Source organism: Gymnogyps californianus, chromosome 1, assembly GCF_018139145.2.
Source record: "Gymnogyps californianus isolate 813 chromosome 1, ASM1813914v2, whole genome shotgun sequence".
NCBI classification, from domain to species: Eukaryota; Metazoa; Chordata; class Aves; order Accipitriformes; family Cathartidae; genus Gymnogyps; species Gymnogyps californianus.
In genome coordinates, this window is record NC_059471.1 from 136613295 (window position 1) to 136633178 (window position 19884).

Sequence of the window (19884 nt, forward strand, 5' to 3'; positions counted from 1 at the left end):
TAACACCTTTTATATTACATTACAAGGATTGAGAGGAACTACTGTTGATAAGTGCATTCCTACAAGAAAGCTACACTAGAGAAACTCCTCTCTAGTAGAAATCAATACTTAAATTAGGATGAGAAAAAAGTATATTATAACAGACAAACCTCTAGAGCCCTGCACATCCTAGAACAGCAACTTTCCTTCTCTACTTGATAATATATCACTCATGCCTTCCAAGTCTAAGGGTAACTGAAAGAGGAGGTAAACCATTTTCAGTACGTCTAGCCTAAGGTATCTGTTAGCAAATAATTCATAATTTCCCTCTCAAAAAATGTTTATCATGCCCTTCATCTGAGTTGAAAATAGACATATATGAAAGGCAAAAATTGAATTCATATGGCTATATTTAGACATTCATGTGCTTTTGAAAATAAAGCACTGCATTAGCCAGGCTTTGTTTTAAGCAATGTTATTTCATATTTGGATGTGCACTGAGAGACGGGGTGTTATAAAAATTCTACAAATCAACCCTCAATTCACACTGTACTATCTGCATGATCTTCACTACATATTCCCTTGAAGTTTTTAACCGAAATTGTTTTGCTGTAGAATAGAAATAAGTAACACGCACCGTGTTCTCATTTGGTGAAACCCTCCTCACTCACAAATGCATTTCCTAATTTACAAAAAAATTAGCTTTTCCCTGTAGTCCAAAGAGGTACATAAAGCCAGAGCAGAATACTTTTACAGATTAAGACACAGGGGTGAATGGAACTGTCAGCAAATATCGTAATGGTCCTTTATTTGGTTTTATGTTATTAAGAACTTGAAAATATTCTAAGACTGACGATGCAGTTAGCATTCCCTCAGGATGTCAGACCTTAGAAGAGACCTCAGAGAAGCCCCGGTCTATGCCAAGAGTGAGCATAACAAATATGTGGCTCCTAACTTTGGTCTACAATCACCTGGAAACTGGCAACAACTGTAGGGCCAGAAGCAAGGTACTGAGGCACGGGGAATGATTTGTAATAATTCTACAGTGCCATATCTAGTCTTCCAGCATAGGCATTTCAGTTAAAGAATGACTTTCAATTTGCATTCTTACTGAATAAAGGTGAAACAGGAAAAGTTAAAAAGATTTACACTGTTGCAAGTTGTATTAAAAATTAGACTAAAAGGTCTAATTAATTTTGGGATGTGAATATTATTTAAGCAACATACTTCAACAGAGATAATGTATTTGAAAACATCAGTCAGAACAGGCTTTGAGTATAAGGCAAAATAAATGCTGCTTCTTCTGTCCATCAAAGCCTGAATATAAACTTGTTAAGTTACACAGCGCTCCCATAACCAGAAAAAAGTTAAGTATAATCTAACCAATCTAAGAAAGAAGGATCACAGTAAATTATCAAAATCCACAAGTTGTGGCTGATATTTGTCACGGGAATAAGCATCCACATTGAGACTGAGCTCAAATACCCCCCACGCTACAGAAATGCAAAAACCTTTTTCAGTTGCAGAAAGAAAAGGGTGGTAATTCTTCAGGTATATATACTCTAAAGCTCTAACATTACCTAGAAAATAAAAACCACATTTATTTTAGTGGTAACAGTCAAACTTGCAGTCAAGCAAAGTACAGAAGATAAAAGCAAGAAAAATCATCTCTGAGAACAGAGAATCAATTGCACATGTCTGGTCCTTTTTTTCTTTCTCACAGAAGTTTAAACCACAGAATTTCTATGAAATCATATCAGTATAGTGAAACATTACAATGGAGACAGCAAAATACAAATGAAGATGGAGTGTAAGCAGATGTACCTCTATTTTTAATTCAGCTGAGCTGTCAGGTCTGGTAAAACTTGAGAATTCCTCAAGCCAGTCACAGTTTAACTTAACATTTGTAATATTTACTAACAACATACCAGGTGTTGTAATCTTGTTCTGAGTTTACCTATTCCATAAAATAGCCTGGCCTGGAATAACTGGTATTCAAAAAGTACATAAATCCTGCACAAAAACATTAAGGCAGAAAAGAGGAAATTTCAAAGCCTTGCAGAATCTCAATAAGATTTGATAGTCTCACTACCATTTGCCAATTTGAAACATCTTGCTCCCAATAGAGGGCAAATTCTGCTCACATTACAAGTTAATGGTTAAGTCTTTGAAAAACTATATGCAGTATTTCAACTTTAACTTAAAATATAATAAGTACATTTTTAAAAGATTATTGATTATCCATATTACCAACATCAGCTTTTGCAGGTGTAGGGGTATGTACAAGCAGATCATGTAATAAAACCTAGTTGGAGTTTGATTATTCGAAAGATAAATGCTAATGAATGTCATATTTCTTATGTATATAAATTATCCAGAAACAAATTTTGGTTTTTTTTCTATTGTTTGTTAATATCACAGTTCATTTATTCCTAGACAGATATCTTATGTAAGAATATTTCAAGTCAGCAGTTTTCACAAACATTTCCTTTTCTTTACTCAGTATTTATATTATACAACAAAAATTGTTTTGTTTTGTTTTGTTTTGGCTTTCTTGTGGAGATATTGTGGAAATTCCTTAAAAAGCATGGTTGTTTTGTTTTGTCTTATTTTAAGCCCCGCTTCTTCTATGTTTGTAACATCAAAATTCAAAAATATACAAAAAACACTGGGAACACATATGGATGTGTTCAGATGAATAAAACTTGTAAAACCAGGAGTAAAAAAATCAAATCAATTTCCAAACTGTCAAATACTTTCACACTGATCCATGATGTGAACACCAGCTTCTGATTATTCAACAGATTTGTGACCATACTCTCCAATAAAAATTCATCAATGTAAATAGAAATTCCTCTTTTTTGAAAGAATTAATTAATTTTTTTAAAAAATCTGAAGTATGACATTCTTCCAGGAATAAGCACTATACAAAAACAAAAGTACATTATTGTTTAGTGTATTTTTGTTACAGTAAACTATCATCAGAGCTACAGAAAAGCAGTGAGAACATTATTTTTAATGCTCTGATCAATCCAAGATTTCATTTGCTGAAGTAACTGGAAGGAACTTAATTAATCTGCATTAGCTAAGAACCACGTCCCTTAGTGTTTTATACAAGTCCATATTACCTTATGAGGTCAATAGGCTGAAACTTGTAAAATACTCCATATCTTGCCCATTCTCGATACAGGAACTAAATAAAAAAAAAAAAACAAACGGAAAATTAACTTGAAACAAGTGGTCCCATCTGTTTTTACAAATATCTTCTAAGAGTTAAAAATATATGTACCAAAAAAAGCAGTTTCCCATACTTCAATACAAACTTCCAAGTACATTTTTCAGACAGTTACGGAAGACTCCAACGAAGCCAGCAATGCGAGGATGGTGTACACACATCTTTCTCCACATACCTACCCCCTCCCCACCACATTTATTAGATAGTGATGCTAAATAGAAAGGCTCAAAAGGAAAAACAAAAGATGCTGTAGTCTTGTGGAAATCTTTGGAAAGGTGCTTGAAATAATCCTAGTAACAGAGTGAAATTCTTCTATGATGTAATTTATTTAACGTCTGGAATCACACCATAGATAAGTACTGACCAGTGTTTCCAGGTCCAAGGTGAAGTGAACTGAGGTAAGAGTTCAAAACTGGTAAATTGGTATATAAAAACATACCAAGAGGTAATAAATGTGTCAAAACCAGTCTACTCTCCTGCTTAGCTCCTGAGGCTACTATACCCAGTAGAGCCCATATAAAAGCCCCTTCTCTCCCCATGCTGCACATGGACATACAAGTTCACGTGTTTACTGTTGGAAACGCAAATTCACCCACAGCTTACAGACAGCTCAAAGGAAGGCACAGATCCTACAGAAACTTCTTACAATGGGAGGAATGCAGCAGGAACAGTCAGGGATAAAAGGAAATATTTCAGGACCTGTGGTATATTAACCACAATACACTCAACTGCAATAGACAAGATATTTGGGATAGTCTTCCTCATTCCCTCTTTCACTGCTGTGATCTATGTGACACAACTTTGTTGAACTTTCAAAAAGAAAAAAGAAACCTGTGACACTCTTACAAGAGGCTGTAAAGGAAACTGGTAATTATGGTGTGAAAGACATCACACTGTTCTGAAACAAAAGCCAGCTGCTGGATAGAAATTACCATGCAATTAACAATTTGGTAAAAGAGTTAATTTGATAGCAGTACATTTTATAACTGTGTATGAATTCATTAGTAATCCAGAAAGGACATTAAAAATGAAGATTTCCAGAATTATGTGAAGACCAAAGGAAGCTCAGAGGAAACGTCAGCATGATCTTTTGTTAGATGACTGTTCACCATATTTTATCTTCAGAGGAAAATAAAAATCAGGGCAGTCCCATGCAAAAGAGTAAGATTTTCTGTGGAACCACCTGAGTTGTTCATATTCCTTTCACAGTTTTACACTATGAAAGGACTGTAGGCAGTCTAAGACAACACGCTCACTGAAAATTATTTCTTGAAGTAGAGTTCATAAAAAAAAAACCAGAATATGATGATAAATGAAACTAAATTAACCACATCACTATTTATAGATTATAAATCTGTATCATCCAAAAAGACAGGTGTCAATCCTTTTGTCCCTCTCTTCAAAAGAGAAGTGGAGGGGGTCCAGAAAAAGGGTAGCATATGAGAGGTGAGGTCAGCTCCTTTAAAATAAGGCACCATGTCATTCCTAGCAAAATTGGAGTAGTGATGAAACTGTGTTTTGAGAACAAGCTTCTGTGTGGAATATCTGCTGGCTCCAAGAGATGACCTCATACTTCAGTTCCTCCCTTGCTGTGAGCACTAACTGACTGTCCCTCGCCTGTCTCATGGAAATTGTAGTTAATGTGAAGCAATGTTAATTGCTGAGTTAATACCTTGGAGATTTCTATTCTTCTATAAACTTTGGCTGGGATTGGACAATAAGTTTTAAAGCTGCTGGGGAGGAAGACACAAACCAAGAAACACATGCACATGAACACACAACCAGGTACATACAGAGAATATTCTGTGGAGAAGTTAAGTTAAATATGTTTACTTTTTTTCCTTTAACAGAAAAAAAGGAACTCCAAAGATAGTAAAAATCAGTAATTTTAAAACAGTAAGACAGAGATTTTTCAAACTGTGTAATATGTGGAGCTCAACTTAGTTGCAGACTAGATTGCAAACTGTTTAGTTCTATCTGCAAAATAGATGCTCATTAAGCACGGCGCTTTTTTTCCAGTGAATCATAGATTATTGCATGATGGAGTTATGTAAGTATGCAAGAGCTGGAGAGGATGTTAGTAACAAAGTACATATAGTTTTTGCAATTATCAGTAGTTGCATCTGTCAGATGGTCCATTTTGACAGCTAGCAGCATGCTACACCATCTTATGAAGTTAACAGCACAATTAAAATAAGTGTGGAGAAATTTCAGATACTGTAACTGCAGAGTTACCTTGACATATTTTGAGGTTTTCCAATCACGTTTTTCTACTGTTTATAATGCCTCTCCTCCTGCAGATGCTATGTGAAAGAACTAAATAAATATCAAGTGAGCAATTAAGACCTGGATCCTGCAAACATGCACCCGATGAAGTATTATTGTTCAGAATATAGAAACCGGCTTGCAACCATTTAAGTGAACAGAGCTATGCCATTGCATACTCATTAAACATACAGCATAAAGTATTTTCTGTTTATAGATCAGGGAGTAAAACCTACACTGCTGAAGAAATTGGGAATTCAGCAATGAGATTCAAGGAGTGTGGAGTCTTGACATTTAGAATATTGTTCTTACAGAGCACAGTCTTGCAAAATGCTTTGCACTTTTGGAAAGAAATGATGAGACTAGGTTTGATTTTCTTTGGCTTCAACAGCAGTTGAAGAGGATTGCCCTGGCTGCCATATTGATATTTTCATAGGAGTATCTGTGGATACCTATTCAAAATCACCCCTTCCCATTACCCCATAGCATTACCTACAATTTTATTTATTTCCATAAATATTCATACTAATAAATGCATTCACTGAAATATACAAAACAAGCAAGTTAAAGCTATTAAATTCTTAAAACTACTTAAAAGCTGTTTTGAACATAGCTACAGAATGGAATTTGAAGAGCAAAAAGAAGGGTCTTTCTAAAATTACAGTCATTTCAGGAACAGGTTACTATGGCATTACGTCAGACTACAGAATCACACTGGTTATTCTGATTCCAAAAGCCATAGCACTGAAGGTGAGTTTATGGCATGAATATTTTCCATTCACGTGTGTTGCCCACACTAAACCTCAGTCTCAACACTGCAATTTTACAAGATTAAGCTTAATCTGGAAGCTGGAATGTGCTTTCTTTCATGATATTTATTAAATTGAAAGGAATTCTAGGAAGAGTTTTGTAATACAGTTTATCAGCTTCATTTAAAAGCAGTACTTTCTGTAAGTTTATAATAACACTTTCCAATCTGCTTCTAATATTCTAGGGATGTTGTTGTAGTATATGACAACAGTGTATTTCCCAGATAGGTAACAAAGCCCTCATGTATTTCTCAATGTCAAACATATTGCTAGCAATGAAGGGTTACAAGTTGCCAGTGGGCTAGAAGCTTAAAGACAACCAAGTCAGTGTTTATACTCATGGCAAGTTATTACCATGCAGCTGAGCAATAGCTTTCTTAAAAAGATTTTTTCTAGAGCAGAAATCACACTAAAACAGGGAAATTCCTTTACTCCAATCAACAGTCTTTGGAAAAGAGTGGGTTTCATTGACTGCAGATTTCTAGTCCTCATAGGATGTGATAAAAGTATTGTTTCACTGTGCATTTTCTCCAAGGAAATCCTGAAGAGGGTTAATAAGGATTAACCTTTTATGTTATGAACTGGTACATCAACCTTAATTACTTGTGCTGCCTTATTGGCATAAGTACCCTAGACGGGCTCAGTTCATCTTTTTTTGGGCTTATACAACAGACAATTGAAATGGAAGATACAGATAAGTTAAAACGGACAAAATAAAAAGGGGCAGAGAAAAAAAAAAGTTCAAAAATGCCCCCCTTTCCTTTAAACCTGATCGGGGCTTTTCAGGAAATTAAACACTGAGACTATTAGATTCAGATAGAAAACAGATGATGTTATGCATAGAAATATTGCAGCAGATTCAATGGCTAGGCAGCAGAGACATATGTGAATAATCAATGAAGTATTTCTGGAAAGAAGCTTTTATGTTTTTAATACTTAACACTTCATAACTGAGCCTAATAGGCAGAATAAAAAGAGGCAGCACAAAATACAACTAGTAGGGTGAATATTTTTCCAGACACTAGTCCTTTTAGGCCCTCTTCCCCCCTATTCCACAGTACCCAATCTTCCTCCTTTGACTAATGTTCATTTACCTTTCTTCTCTAAAAATTTTGCTAACCTTATGTCAGTAAACTATGTAGCTGACTTTCAGAGTCCATTACTGTATCACTATTATCACTTACTCAGAGAAAATTCTGCAAGTGCAGGGTAGACAATTTCTTCATGAACAAAAAGTTCAAAATAACAGACATAAATATACAAGCTTCTTTATAGTTTGTTTTCCAACTTTGTCTCTTCTGCTTACCAAGGTTCATATACTAAATTAAATTGTACATGGCCATGAAGACATCTAGTGGCTAAACAGTAACACTATTTACCAAAAACTACAAAGAAGATTATGTTTTCAAATTTTTACTAACCCAGCATTGGAGAAATCAAATTTATTTTTATGACCTATGAACTCAGTCTTCATTTCAAATGCTTAAATAATCATCATTTGTGGCAATTACACTCTTGAGAACCACACCGTGTTTTGCCGAATTAATGGCATTTTCTTACCTCTCCTTCAAGCAATAGATGGCACATATACCAACATATAATACCACAGTTAAACACATTTATGAAATAATTTACAAGCCACCAAGAATATATGCAATTTAATTTCTAGTATAGTAAATATTTTAGGCATCCAAGCATTCCCTTTTTTTCTTCATTCTTCCCTCCCCTCCTATCTCTCCCCACATTTTTCCCTCTTCATTTCCTATCCTATTGTTTCTGTATCAAGGAAAAAAAAAAATGAGCAAACATTAGAGAACAATATCGAATGGATCTTAATGGATTACAGTAATTAAATGTTTTTTCTAATTTCTAATAGTAAGCATATGTATTAAAAACAGTCTGAATTCGCATAGTCTTTGATTATGCATCCATTTCTCTTGTGCAGACAGTTGGTGGGTAATATATTTTCAAAAGTCTTTTGATAGCTAGAAACTTTTTATTTACAAAATAATTGGAAGCAGATTTTTAGAAATTGCATGTAATTTAATTGAATGCACAATCAAATGAAAAATACAACTATGTTTTATTCCAGTAACCATTGTTCTATAATACCATCTGGTTATGGAAAGAAAATAATCATGTAAGTTATTTAACAACTTCTGCTTCCTGACAGGTTGCAAAATCTTGTCTGTGCATGCAGAGGGAAACTTGAAGCATTTCAAGATGTAAATATCAAATTAAATTCACTGAAATACTTCATAAGAAGACTTTATAAAAAGTCTTGTGAAAAGTTTTTTACATGCAGAAATACAGGAAAATAAGTAATGCAAAAAATATACACATTTGTAAAAACATTTCTTTGATTGAGCACTGGCTAATGCTTTACAATAACATTTAGTACATTAATTCACATTTATCACATTAAATCTAATATGAAATTTATTTTGCAATGTATTTTACCTTTCTTTCATTCATGTCATCATTTTGGCCTTCATATTCACCCTAGAGAAAGAAAATAATTTAATAACTGATGTAAAACCAGATAAAATTCAATAAAAGATTTCTCAGCTGTTCCTACATTGTTGATTTTACTTTTAGGTCACAACTTGAAATGTACTTATGTAAGAGTTTTCATATTAGAATCACACACTTTTAGAATATATTTTCATTGTCACAGGCAATAAACATTAGTGTCTATGCACTATTGAATGATACCATCAGAGAACTAGATTTTTAATAGTATATACGTACATCATGAAGTGGGTATGCTGCATCATAAACATTGTTTGCTATTAATGTGCCAATACCTAAAAGAAAAAAAATTAAGATGGTCAACAGCTAGGCACAGCTAAACAGAAAAGATTATTACAGATTTCATTTCATGACATTACAAAGGGGACTGAGCTGTATTACTGAAAATATTCAAAATCATGTCAAGATGAGTATATACCAACCTAGAAGTACCTGGCTATGGAAAACATGTTTTCACAGAAAGGCTCATTTCCATATAGTGCTTTTTCTTGAGTGAACTAGTATGGTACAAAGACTGTTTTGACCACTTTCTCATCCTGATAGCAAAGAGGCATGTGACTGAGGAGCAAAGCATCTGGGAAGTCCTTCCTGAAGCTTGACAAAGATCAGAACCATGGATCCCCACTGACACACCCAAACAATAAAAACCCCCACTTTCACAGAAGTTTGTGATTGAAGAAACCCTTACTCTCTATTGACTAATATTAGATCAGGTCTCGTTTTAACTGAAGCAAGTGCTGGGTTTTTTGCCCTTCCTCATATCAATATGTAAGGCCATGCTTCTGAGTTTGAAACAATGCTTCTTTGTTTGCAGGAGTTAAATCAGTTTGTGCTCACCAAATCCACGGTTATGCTGGAAAGCTGCATGCATCAGGACAAAAACTGCTCAGTCCTAAAGACTGCAAACAGGAACTCTGGTGAAAGGTACAGGAAGATACAGGGACATGGCACTGTCACAGTGACCACACACTACAAGCGCTTTAGCAACTGAATCCCCAGCTAATGACTACAGCACCTATAGACATACACACGAGCACTACTGGCTCTCAAGACCTATGACTCTTATAGCCATTCTGTCTACAGCCTCTGCAGGTGAAAACAATTGTTCCATAGATGACAAAGCTAAGATTAGTAGTTTATTCCAGACCTCTTTGCTTTCAATGCCCAGTAAAAAGTAACCAGCTAGTTTGTCTTTAGGGATGAAAAAAATGCCATAGTCAAATTACACAACTATCATTCTGAAATGTTTGGGAAAAACCCTCTGGTCAGAGATGCTAGATAGGCATTACCAATAAATTTCTTCCTTGGTACAAAGACAAATACGCTTAGCACTACATGCATTAATAGAATCAGGAAATCTTCATGTTTGGATAATGTCAAGTCTTCTACTGAAAGCATTCCATGTTTGGAAACTTTACAATGGTTCAGAGTTATGCTAGAAGAAAATATGCCTTCCTTGTATAAAGTCATAGAAGTGGAATCAGATTCAGCCTTACACAGATGTAAAAATCAATAAGTAAATGTGTTTGAAGTGTTATTTTCCTCCTATTATATTATGAAGCATATGTTTATGAAAACCAAAGACTGCTATAAGTACTTCCAATATCACTGTCCTACCTCTTGTGCAAAATAAGCAACGGAATCTTAAAAAAACAGAATAAAACAAGGATGTTTAAAGAAATCTTTTAAACCACTCATGATGAGTGGTTTTAAGTCTTAAGACCAGTGAGATGGGAAAACCTTAGCAACATATGAAGCATAGGACTTTTCGGGGAGGATCTCAGAAGACCAAAACAATTAGTGAATTTAAGTCAAACTTGATGCATAATCATGTTTTGGCTATGGGCCAGAAAGATGAGAAGGACAGGAGGGTTAAAATATTTGTTTCATGTCAAATGGGATCTTGAGCTGACCTGGGCTTGAAGTGGATCAGCCTGTATTTTCACCTTTGAGTAAAAAAAAAAAGCCTGAAAAATCACTACTAGTACTTTGATCTCTAATGATGGCTTTTATTACACTATAAACCAGAACAAGCTATTAAAACAGAGAAAACTTTAAGAGGCAAAAAATACCCATTGGTAAAGTGCTCTTCCCCTTCATACTGTGTCCTTGTAGGACGGATTGTTTCTTTCAAGCTTTGTCTCAGCCCAACAACTTACGAAGTCTTAAGAGTTTCAACAGGTTCTACACAGTCTCTCTGGATTCCTTGGGAAAATGTCAGCTCTGGGGGCTGGCTTTTATGTCAACAGGCTTAGTGTCTCTGCTGCACTTTTGGCTTCTTGTTTTATATACCTTACACTGCCTTGTCTCTAAAATCCTGCACTCTAGAGACATGTACTTGCACAGGATCCACAGCTCCCAGGGAAAGCATGGTCTCCCCAGTCACCAGGAGGGTTCCCTGGCTGCCAGCTGGAGCAATCCAGCAAAATAAAGTAGCATTCATCTCTACTGCCCCACCAGAGCCTTTGAGCAGATCAAAACATAGAACACAGAGCAAACAGTGAACAAAACAGACACCAGCTGAATAATGTTTTAGCAATGAAGAATACCTGACATTTTCTCAACCATCTTTTCATTTTTTTAAAGGCAACAGTGTAATAATCATAAATTTAAATGTTTGCACTGGGCAAAGCCAAATATTTCTGGTTGAAAAAGAGAAAGTATTTTGTTTGGGGTTTTTTTTCATATAATTTGAAAAAAAAAGGTATCTTTATTTCAGGGAAACCTAAATTAATCTATTTTCCACTTCAGCTGCTGTACCAAAGAAATCTGTTACTGCAGGTTCACTACACAAAGTAACACCAAGACTATGCAAGAATCTGTTGCTACAGCACACTTATTCTTTGCAAGTACATTACCCTAGGACATTGTGATCTGCACGTAAGTGGTCAAGCTTACAGAATGACTTCCAGAAAATGCGCCTGACAAGGAGCACTATAACTTCTTTGCCACCAGGGAGATACGTGTCATGATATCACAATGGATGAAAGAAAAGAGTAGAGAAAAGAGAGTAAGTACACCTGTATATGTTCTGAACCTCAAGAAAACAAAAGCTCCAAATATTTCAGGGTTACCCCAAAAGTAACACACAGTATCTTCAAAACAGTCATAGTTAAGTCATATATTTCAGTATGCAGTTCATGGACATAATTTTTAAAGCTGCAGTGATAAAAATAACCTGGAAAGTTGTATTATTCTATTGAAATGACAAGAAAAATCTGCTCCTGGAAGAAATAATACAACATATTGTAGCTGACCTCTGAATTTTCAAAAGCAGATCATATAATAATCAAATCCAATTTTTTAACAACTCATGAAGTGCAAGTTATATGCCAGATCCTGCACCTGTAGAAATGAAAAGCAAGCTCCCATTATCATGTCCTATCCAAACCACGGACCAGAAATTCTGATTTTATTCCTCAGAAAAATCATTTGTTTCAATCTCTATTTTTTGTGAAAATGTGCCAGCATACTTTTGTGTTCTGCTAGAAAAATAAATATTCTGTGAGATACCTAAACAATTCATTTCAAAACAACATATTTAATTATCTTCGCTCCTTCTTACCCATGCTGTTTCTGGCCTTTGTAGATGTGCGCTTCAAAATTTCATGTACCTGTGGAAAAGAACAGTGATATAACACACAAATTGTCTTTTAGCATTATTTTCATCATGGAGCTAGCAATAAAACAGAATTTTAAAATAAGAGGCTTCTGTAGAATTCATTTGCACATACATTTATATCATATGTTTCACTTATGTATAAATGCATGACTTGAGGCCACTAGTTAACACTTAATAGTGCTATGGCAAGTCTTACTAGTGGATTATCTGCCCTAACATTTGTAGGCTAAACCCTGCTGTGTCACATCCTTATAAAAGTATATGAAATACAAGGACTTCAGGTAGAATGAGAATTTTACACTAAAGAAAATCACAACAAAATCTGACTCTGTGAAAAAACATTTAGCTCTCACATTTGGAAGTATAACATCAAGACACACATGAAGTGATCAGTAAGTATGCTATATCTATGAAACCCAAGTGTGTATGGATGAACATTTTATTCTTCAGAAAATAGATTATGTTAGGGAGGAGTTGGCATTGCATATGTAAAGAGAAATCTTGCCACACCAACCCGCTGGAGACCTAGCAGGATCTCAGGAACATGATACAAGGTTTCTCACCAAAGACCGCTGGAGCTAGGAAGTTACTATAGGATTGTAGAGGAGGTCCTTTCATGGAATAAAATCTAGTTAAAGATTAGGAAGCAGGGCTTAATAACAACTTTGAACAATGGAGAGGAGTCAGTAGCAGTGTTTCCCTACATAGCATCTCCTACTCCTGGACCACTGGGCAGCTCCAGAAGGGTATTTCTTACATATTTATGACTGCTTAGTGTTTTGCAGGAGCAGAAAAATGCATAAACTGATTAAATTAGCAAAGTAGTCACCAACACTCACTATTAAAGCAAATCACTTTCAACACAAGAAGTCAAAGATACTTTTGTTTACTTACTATTCGGCTGCGGGTAGCATTGTCAAAAAAGGTGTCTTTATCTTTAATGTTATACCTAAAATGTTGAGAGAAAAAAAAAATCAGTTATATTTTCAGATGTGGTAGTAATAAGCAAGATAACATATAAGATTCTGATTTAGAATTCATTTAGAAACCATAGCAAGTAAGAAAAACAGATGTTTAAAGGAAATATAGATGAAATGGTACAGCATAATAGACTGTGCTACTTAAGACCTAGTCATTCAGAGTTCTACCTGGATTGCAATGATGGTGGGCATAAAAATGCAAAAATATTAACTAACGTAAAATGCCTTTTGGGTAAGGAGAGCTTGTCTATTGTTTACACAAGATGACCTTTTAATCTTTTCCTTATAACATACCCTTAACATTCTGAGGTTATGTTATTAGGTTTCAACTAGCCTAATGCAGATGTTCATTACTCTTTTCCAGGTGACTAACCAGTCAACATTTTACTTGCTTTCAAATAACCATTCCATTGGAATTATGCATTCCCTTAAACCTTAAAATCATCATATGTGAAATTAGCTTCCCAGTTTATTCCTCTCAATCAATTTGACTTGTATTCAGTATTAATTAAAATTGTTAGAGAGGACAGTAAATCATATGGTGGGTTGTTTTATTTATTACTGAATTTTATTTATCAGACATAAATACAAGGAGACACCCATGAGGAAAAAAAGTGTGTTTAATGTCAAACTGGGCCCAGAAGTATTATTCTGAGTGAAAGGGCAGGTGTCAAGAATTCCTTATCTGCATATAATTAGCCAAGTTTTAATCACCATAATAAATCTATCAAGAGGAAAAATATTATCGGATTTCTACTACCTCTTTCTTTTTTCAAAACAGGCAGTAATGTCCTTAACCAAATAATCAGGAATTTGGTGGTAATATTTTTACCATTCAAGCTAAAAACATAGATATTTTATTTGTTGCACTGCTTCCAGTGCCTTATCCAGCAGAAGGAAGTAGAACACTGGCAGAAAGTCTCTGCAACTTAGATTTCTGTTAATCCAATGAAACAGAACTCAGTGCCAATTCATGTTCATTTACTTTAGATCTATTTACTTGGCTTTCAATAAATGTAGTTTTATGCAGACATATGCTTTTATCACTTGGAAATATTATCCAGGAATAATCTGACAACTTGGATATTTCCTCAGGATTTCCAGAAATACTCAATGAATTTCTGAATTTTGATTGAAATACTGGTAGAAAAAATGACAACACTAAAATCATAAGTTATAGATTTCTTCATTGCTCATCACAATTTAAAGTACTCACAAATATATTTTCTCTCTGGAAAACGGGTAAGACAGGCTTTTCATGTTGGTATTTTCTTGTTGTGGCACCTGGGGTTGCAGAGGTTCAGTCAATTTGCACCATATTTCATTTAACTTTTTGAGTATTCCCCCTTCTTCTGTGATTTCATACATCTGAGTAAATAAAATACTGTACATTAGCATGTCACTTCCAAAAATCCACTAAAATGAAAAAAAAAAAAGATAGAATTTGCTATACACATATGTTTAAATCTGTAATTAAAATAAGTGCCTTCTCTGAAGATATATTCCCATACAACAGCAAGCACCTGAATCCATAAGGGTTTCAGTTCCAAAAAGTTCTTGTCCTTCACAAGCTACTTCCAGAAGAAAACTCAGTGCAAAATTGTTAAGACAAGAAACATCCTTACTAACTAAACTAGGAGCTGCAGGGAGATGACAGAAAGGCAGAGTAATTATTTTGACTTTGTAACTGGGAATAGAGGGAGCAGACAAAGCAGGAAGGGCCTTTACCTGCTGCCAATTATACTGCCCCGGCAGAATAAATTATTCCTGGGTAATAATTGCTAGTATGGTCTGACAGCACAGGAACACATGCCATCAGAAGCAAGGATGCCAGGTGCATGGCTATGTTGCAGTTTTAAGTGCAAGGACGTAGCTTTTGCTGATTCAGATTGATATGAAGTGCTAGGGAGCTTCTCAGAGATATGAAGGTATTTTTTCCTGAAACACATACAACCTTGCCAAACATGAGTTTATGTCCTCCTCATAGGACATTCCTTTCAGCCCTTTCACCAGCTTTGTTGCCCTCCTCTGGACGCATTCAAGGACCTCAACATCCTTCTTAAATTGTGGGGCCCAGAACTGCACACAGTACTCAAGCTGAGGCTGCATCAATGCTGTATACAGCGGGATAATCACCTCTTTTGACCGGCTGGTTATACTGTGTTTGATGCACCCCAGGATGCGGTTTGCCCTCTTGGCTGCCAGGGCACACTGCTGACTCATATTGAGCCTGCTGTCAACCAGCACTGCCAGATCCCTTTCTGCAGGACTGTTCTCCAGCTGCTCCTCTCCCAATTTATACTTGTGACTAGCGTTACTGCATCCCAGGTGCAGAACCCAGCATTTGTTCTTGTTGAATTTCATGCTATTGATTATTGCTTGATACTCCAATCTATCTAGATCTTGCCCACTGCAAGGCCTCTTGTCCCTCAAGAGAGGCAACAGCACCTCCCAGTTTAGTATTAACAGCAAACTCGCTAATGGTGAATTCAAGTCCTGCATCCAGATCATTGATAAATACATTGAACAGAACTGGCCATAGAATTGAGCCCTGAGGAACACCGCTGGTGACTGGTCACCACCCAGATGTAGTCCCATTCACTACAACCCTTTGAGCCCTGCCGTTCAACCAGTTCTTCACCCAGCGCACCATGTACCTGCTCATCTCACAGCTGGATAACTTGTCCAGAAAGATACTGTGAAGGACACTATGAAAAGCTTTACTAAAATCCAGAAAAAATTACATCTACTGCCTTCCCATCATCTACTAGGCAGGAAATCTTATCGTAGAAGGATATAAAATTAGTTAGACAGGACTTTCCCTTTGTGAAGCCGTATTGACTGTGCCTGATGATTGCATTGTCCTTTAAATGCCTTTCAATAGCACCTGGTATGATCGTCTCCATAATTATTCCAGGTACTGAGGTTAGACTAACAGGTCTGTAGTTTCCTGGGTCTTTCTTCTCACCCTCCTTGTGAATTATAATAACATTGGCTAGCTTCCAGTCAGCAGGGACCTCCCTAGACTCCCAAGACCTTTGGTAGATGATTGAAAAGGGTCCTGCTGTAACATCTGCTAACTCCTTCAGTACTCTGGGGTGAATCCCATAAGGTCCCATGGACTTATGAACGTTCAGCTGATACATAGACACTTACAAATTCAGCGTCCACAAATGGAAAGTCACTGTTCCCGCAGTTGTGGTCCTCCAACTCAGAGGACGAGGCAGCCTAAGGTCTATCATTAATATTAAAGACTGAGACAAAAAAAGCATTGAAGGCCTCCACTTTTTCTTCATCCCTATTTGTCAGGTGACCATCTTCAACAAGTATTGGTCCAATATTTTCCTTAGACCTCCTTTTGCTGTTAACATACTTTAAAAAGCCTTTTTGTTGTCTGACACAACACTGGCCAGTTTCAACTCTAGCTGAGCTTTGGCCTTTCGTGTTTTCTCCCTGAATATGCAAACCACAGCTCTGTAATCTTCCTGCGAAGCCTGACCTTGCTTCCAGAGATGGTACAATTTCTTTTTCTTCTTGAGCTCCATGAGGAGTTCCCTGTTCAGGCAAGCTGGTCTTCTGCCCCACTTGCTTGACTTACAGCACGCTAGAATTGCCTGCTCCTGTGCTTTTGAAAGATGGTTCTTAAAAACTGACTAGCACTACTAAGCCCTCAAAAGCAGATTCCCAGGGGACACTGCTAACTAGCTCCCTGAGTAGCTTAAATTTTGCTCTCTTGAAATCTAGAGTAACAACTCTGACCTTTTTTCTCATTACACTGAAAATTTTAAACTCAACCATTTTGTGATCACTGTGGCCAAGACATCCACCTACCATCACATCTCTCACAAGTCCTTCTCTATTCACAAATAGCAAGTCTAGGAGGGCATCTTTCCTAGCTGGCTCACTGAATACTTGTGACAAGATATTATCTTCAACATACTTCAGGAATTTCTCAGACTTACTTGTCACAGCAGTATGGTATTCCCAGTTAATGTCTGGCAAGTTGAAATCTCCCATAAGGACAAGGGCTACCGATCCAGAAATTTCTCCTAATCGCCTATAGAATAACTCATCAGTCCTATCATCCTGGCTGGGCAATCAATAGTAGACACCCACAACAACATCTGCTTTGTTTTCCACCCCCCAATCCTCACCCAGAGGCTCTCAACCATATCATCCCTAACATCAAGGACTGTACAGTCAAACTTCTCCCTTACATACAGAATAACTCCTCCACCTCGCCTGCCCTGCCTATCCCTCCTGAACAGCCTGTAGCCCTCCATCCCAGCACTCCAGTCGTGGGACTCATTCCACCAACTCTCACTAATACCAGAGACATCATAGCTCTGGGAATGGACCAATGCTTCCAGTTGGTCCAGTTTGTTTCTCGTACTGTTTGTTTTTCATACTCATATTTGAGTGTGGCCCATTCTCACTCATCAAAAATAACTGTATTGTCATATCCAGAAGTACACATATAGTTAAAATTGCTCAAAAAGTATCTTTTCCCAGCATGTCATTTGTCCTGAAAGATGATTTAAGACTGAACATTTGAAACAAAATTTTTTGCAAGCAATTCATCATGTTTAGAGGTGGATAAATACTTTCCATTGAAAATGCTTTGTTTATCGTCTCATTGGATGTTTGAATAAATAAAAATAGCATCACAGAAAATACCTAATGTGCCTTGAAAACAACCTTTTGTCTCTCTGAACAAAAACAGAATTTTCTTTTTAGTGGTTACTGGCTGAATTTTTCAGTTTGTGTTGCAAAATCCCCAAAATACAAGATTTCAGTTTTTCAAAGTGGATTTTTGTTTTCTTCACAGGAAATTCCTCTTCCAACTGTCTTTAATTGCAAAAAACATAAGACATTGTCCTGGTTTCAGCTAGGACAGAGTTAATTTTTTTCCTAGTAGCTGGTATAGTGCTGTGTTTTGGATTTAGTTGGAAAATACTGTTGATAACACACTGATGTTTTTAGTTGTAGCTAAGTAGTGTTTATACTAAGTCGAGGATTTTTCAGCTTCTCATGCCCAGCCAGCAAGAAGGCTGGAGGGGCACAAGAAGCTGGGAGGGGACACAGCCAGGACAGCTGACCCAAACTGGCCAAAGAGCTATTCCATACCATATGACATCATGCCCAGTATATAAACTGAGGGAGCTGGCTGGGAGGGGTGGATCGCGGCTCAGGAAGTAACTGGGCATCGGTCAACGAGTGGTGAGCAATTGCATTGTGCACCACTTGCTTTGTATAGTTTAATTCTTTTAGTATTACTATTGTCATATTATTATTATCATTATAATTGTTTTTCATTCCTTTCTGTCCTATTAAACTGTCTTTATCTCAACTCACGAGGTTTTTTTTCCTGATTCTCCCCCATCCCAGGGGGGGGGGGAGTAAGCAAGCGGCTGCACGGTGCTTAGCTGCCAGCTGGGGTTAAACCACGACAGACATGAACATAGTTTTCCTGTCATGCTTGCTTTCTGGTAGCGCACTGGTAGCGCTCCATTTCTGCAGTTGAGATAATAGAAAAATAATGTAGTCAACAAGAGTTGTCACCCATCTTCTCCTTAAAAATGTCATATCACTTTTAAGTTATACAAAACAACTTATTACCCTAGGGTGAATTTTCAGGAAAATTGAGATCTGGTTTCCTTGTTGGTAGACATATTTCACTTTGTCTTCTTCTACACACCAAAATAAATTACAAGCACAAACCTGAATACTGCTTTCATAACTGCCTAATCAATGACTGCATGTTCATTTACTCTTTGAATATTTGTCATACTATTCAATAAATTTTGGTTATATGGCAATCTCATCCAACATGAAGTGTGCATAGACCTGATTGGTTCATTGAAATCTGTTGCTTTAAAGGAAAGGATGTTATAAATAATGTATAATATAGCAGTTAAATGAAATAATCTGTCAATATTTTTAAATGTCTTTACTCCAGATGATTCTGTGTCTTTAGGGCCTTATGATATACTGTGCAATTTTTTCTCCCATTCACTGGAGAGAACAAATGTCCGGGGATGCGGAACTGTTTGTGAATGACTAGGGTGGCCATTGGAGACTATCAGCTCCTGGACAGACCTTAACTCAGAACAATATGATGGCAATATTCATCACTTAAAATAGTGTAAAATTTGCTTCAGTGTGTCTGCAAAAAGCTAGGAGGGGAAAATTCCCATGAGGGAAGAAGGAGGGAGAAATGAGTAGGCACTAAAAACGCACAAAAGGAACGAAGCTGGGAAGGGATCACAGAGAGGAGTTGAATATGTAGGTCCATTTCTAGAAAGGGCCTACACATCCATCAATATGCCAGAAAGGACAGAGGTACTGTAGGTTTTCCAAAACCTACTCATTTTCAAATATTGATTAGAAGTAACCAGATTTTTTTCTTCCTGGGATCCAAACACAATACAGTAAGAGTATGCAAGATTGGCTTGTCCAAGC

General features: G+C 36.5%; 1 protein-coding gene across 1 annotated transcript in view; it reads right to left on the reverse strand.

Moving 5' to 3' along the window:
• The window catches only part of ANO2 (anoctamin 2), a 205885-nt gene that overhangs the window by 143609 nt on the left and 42392 nt on the right, over positions 1-19884 (reverse strand). Inside the window, exons 5-10 of the mRNA XM_050895205.1 lie at positions 14639-14790; positions 13337-13391; positions 12386-12434; positions 9040-9095; positions 8749-8790; positions 3108-3172 (exon numbers count right to left, since the gene is read on the reverse strand). Coding sequence (XP_050751162.1) covers positions 3108-3172; positions 8749-8790; positions 9040-9095; positions 12386-12434; positions 13337-13391; positions 14639-14790 — 419 coding nt within the window. The remainder of the gene's footprint in view (positions 1-3107; positions 3173-8748; positions 8791-9039; positions 9096-12385; positions 12435-13336; positions 13392-14638; positions 14791-19884) is intronic.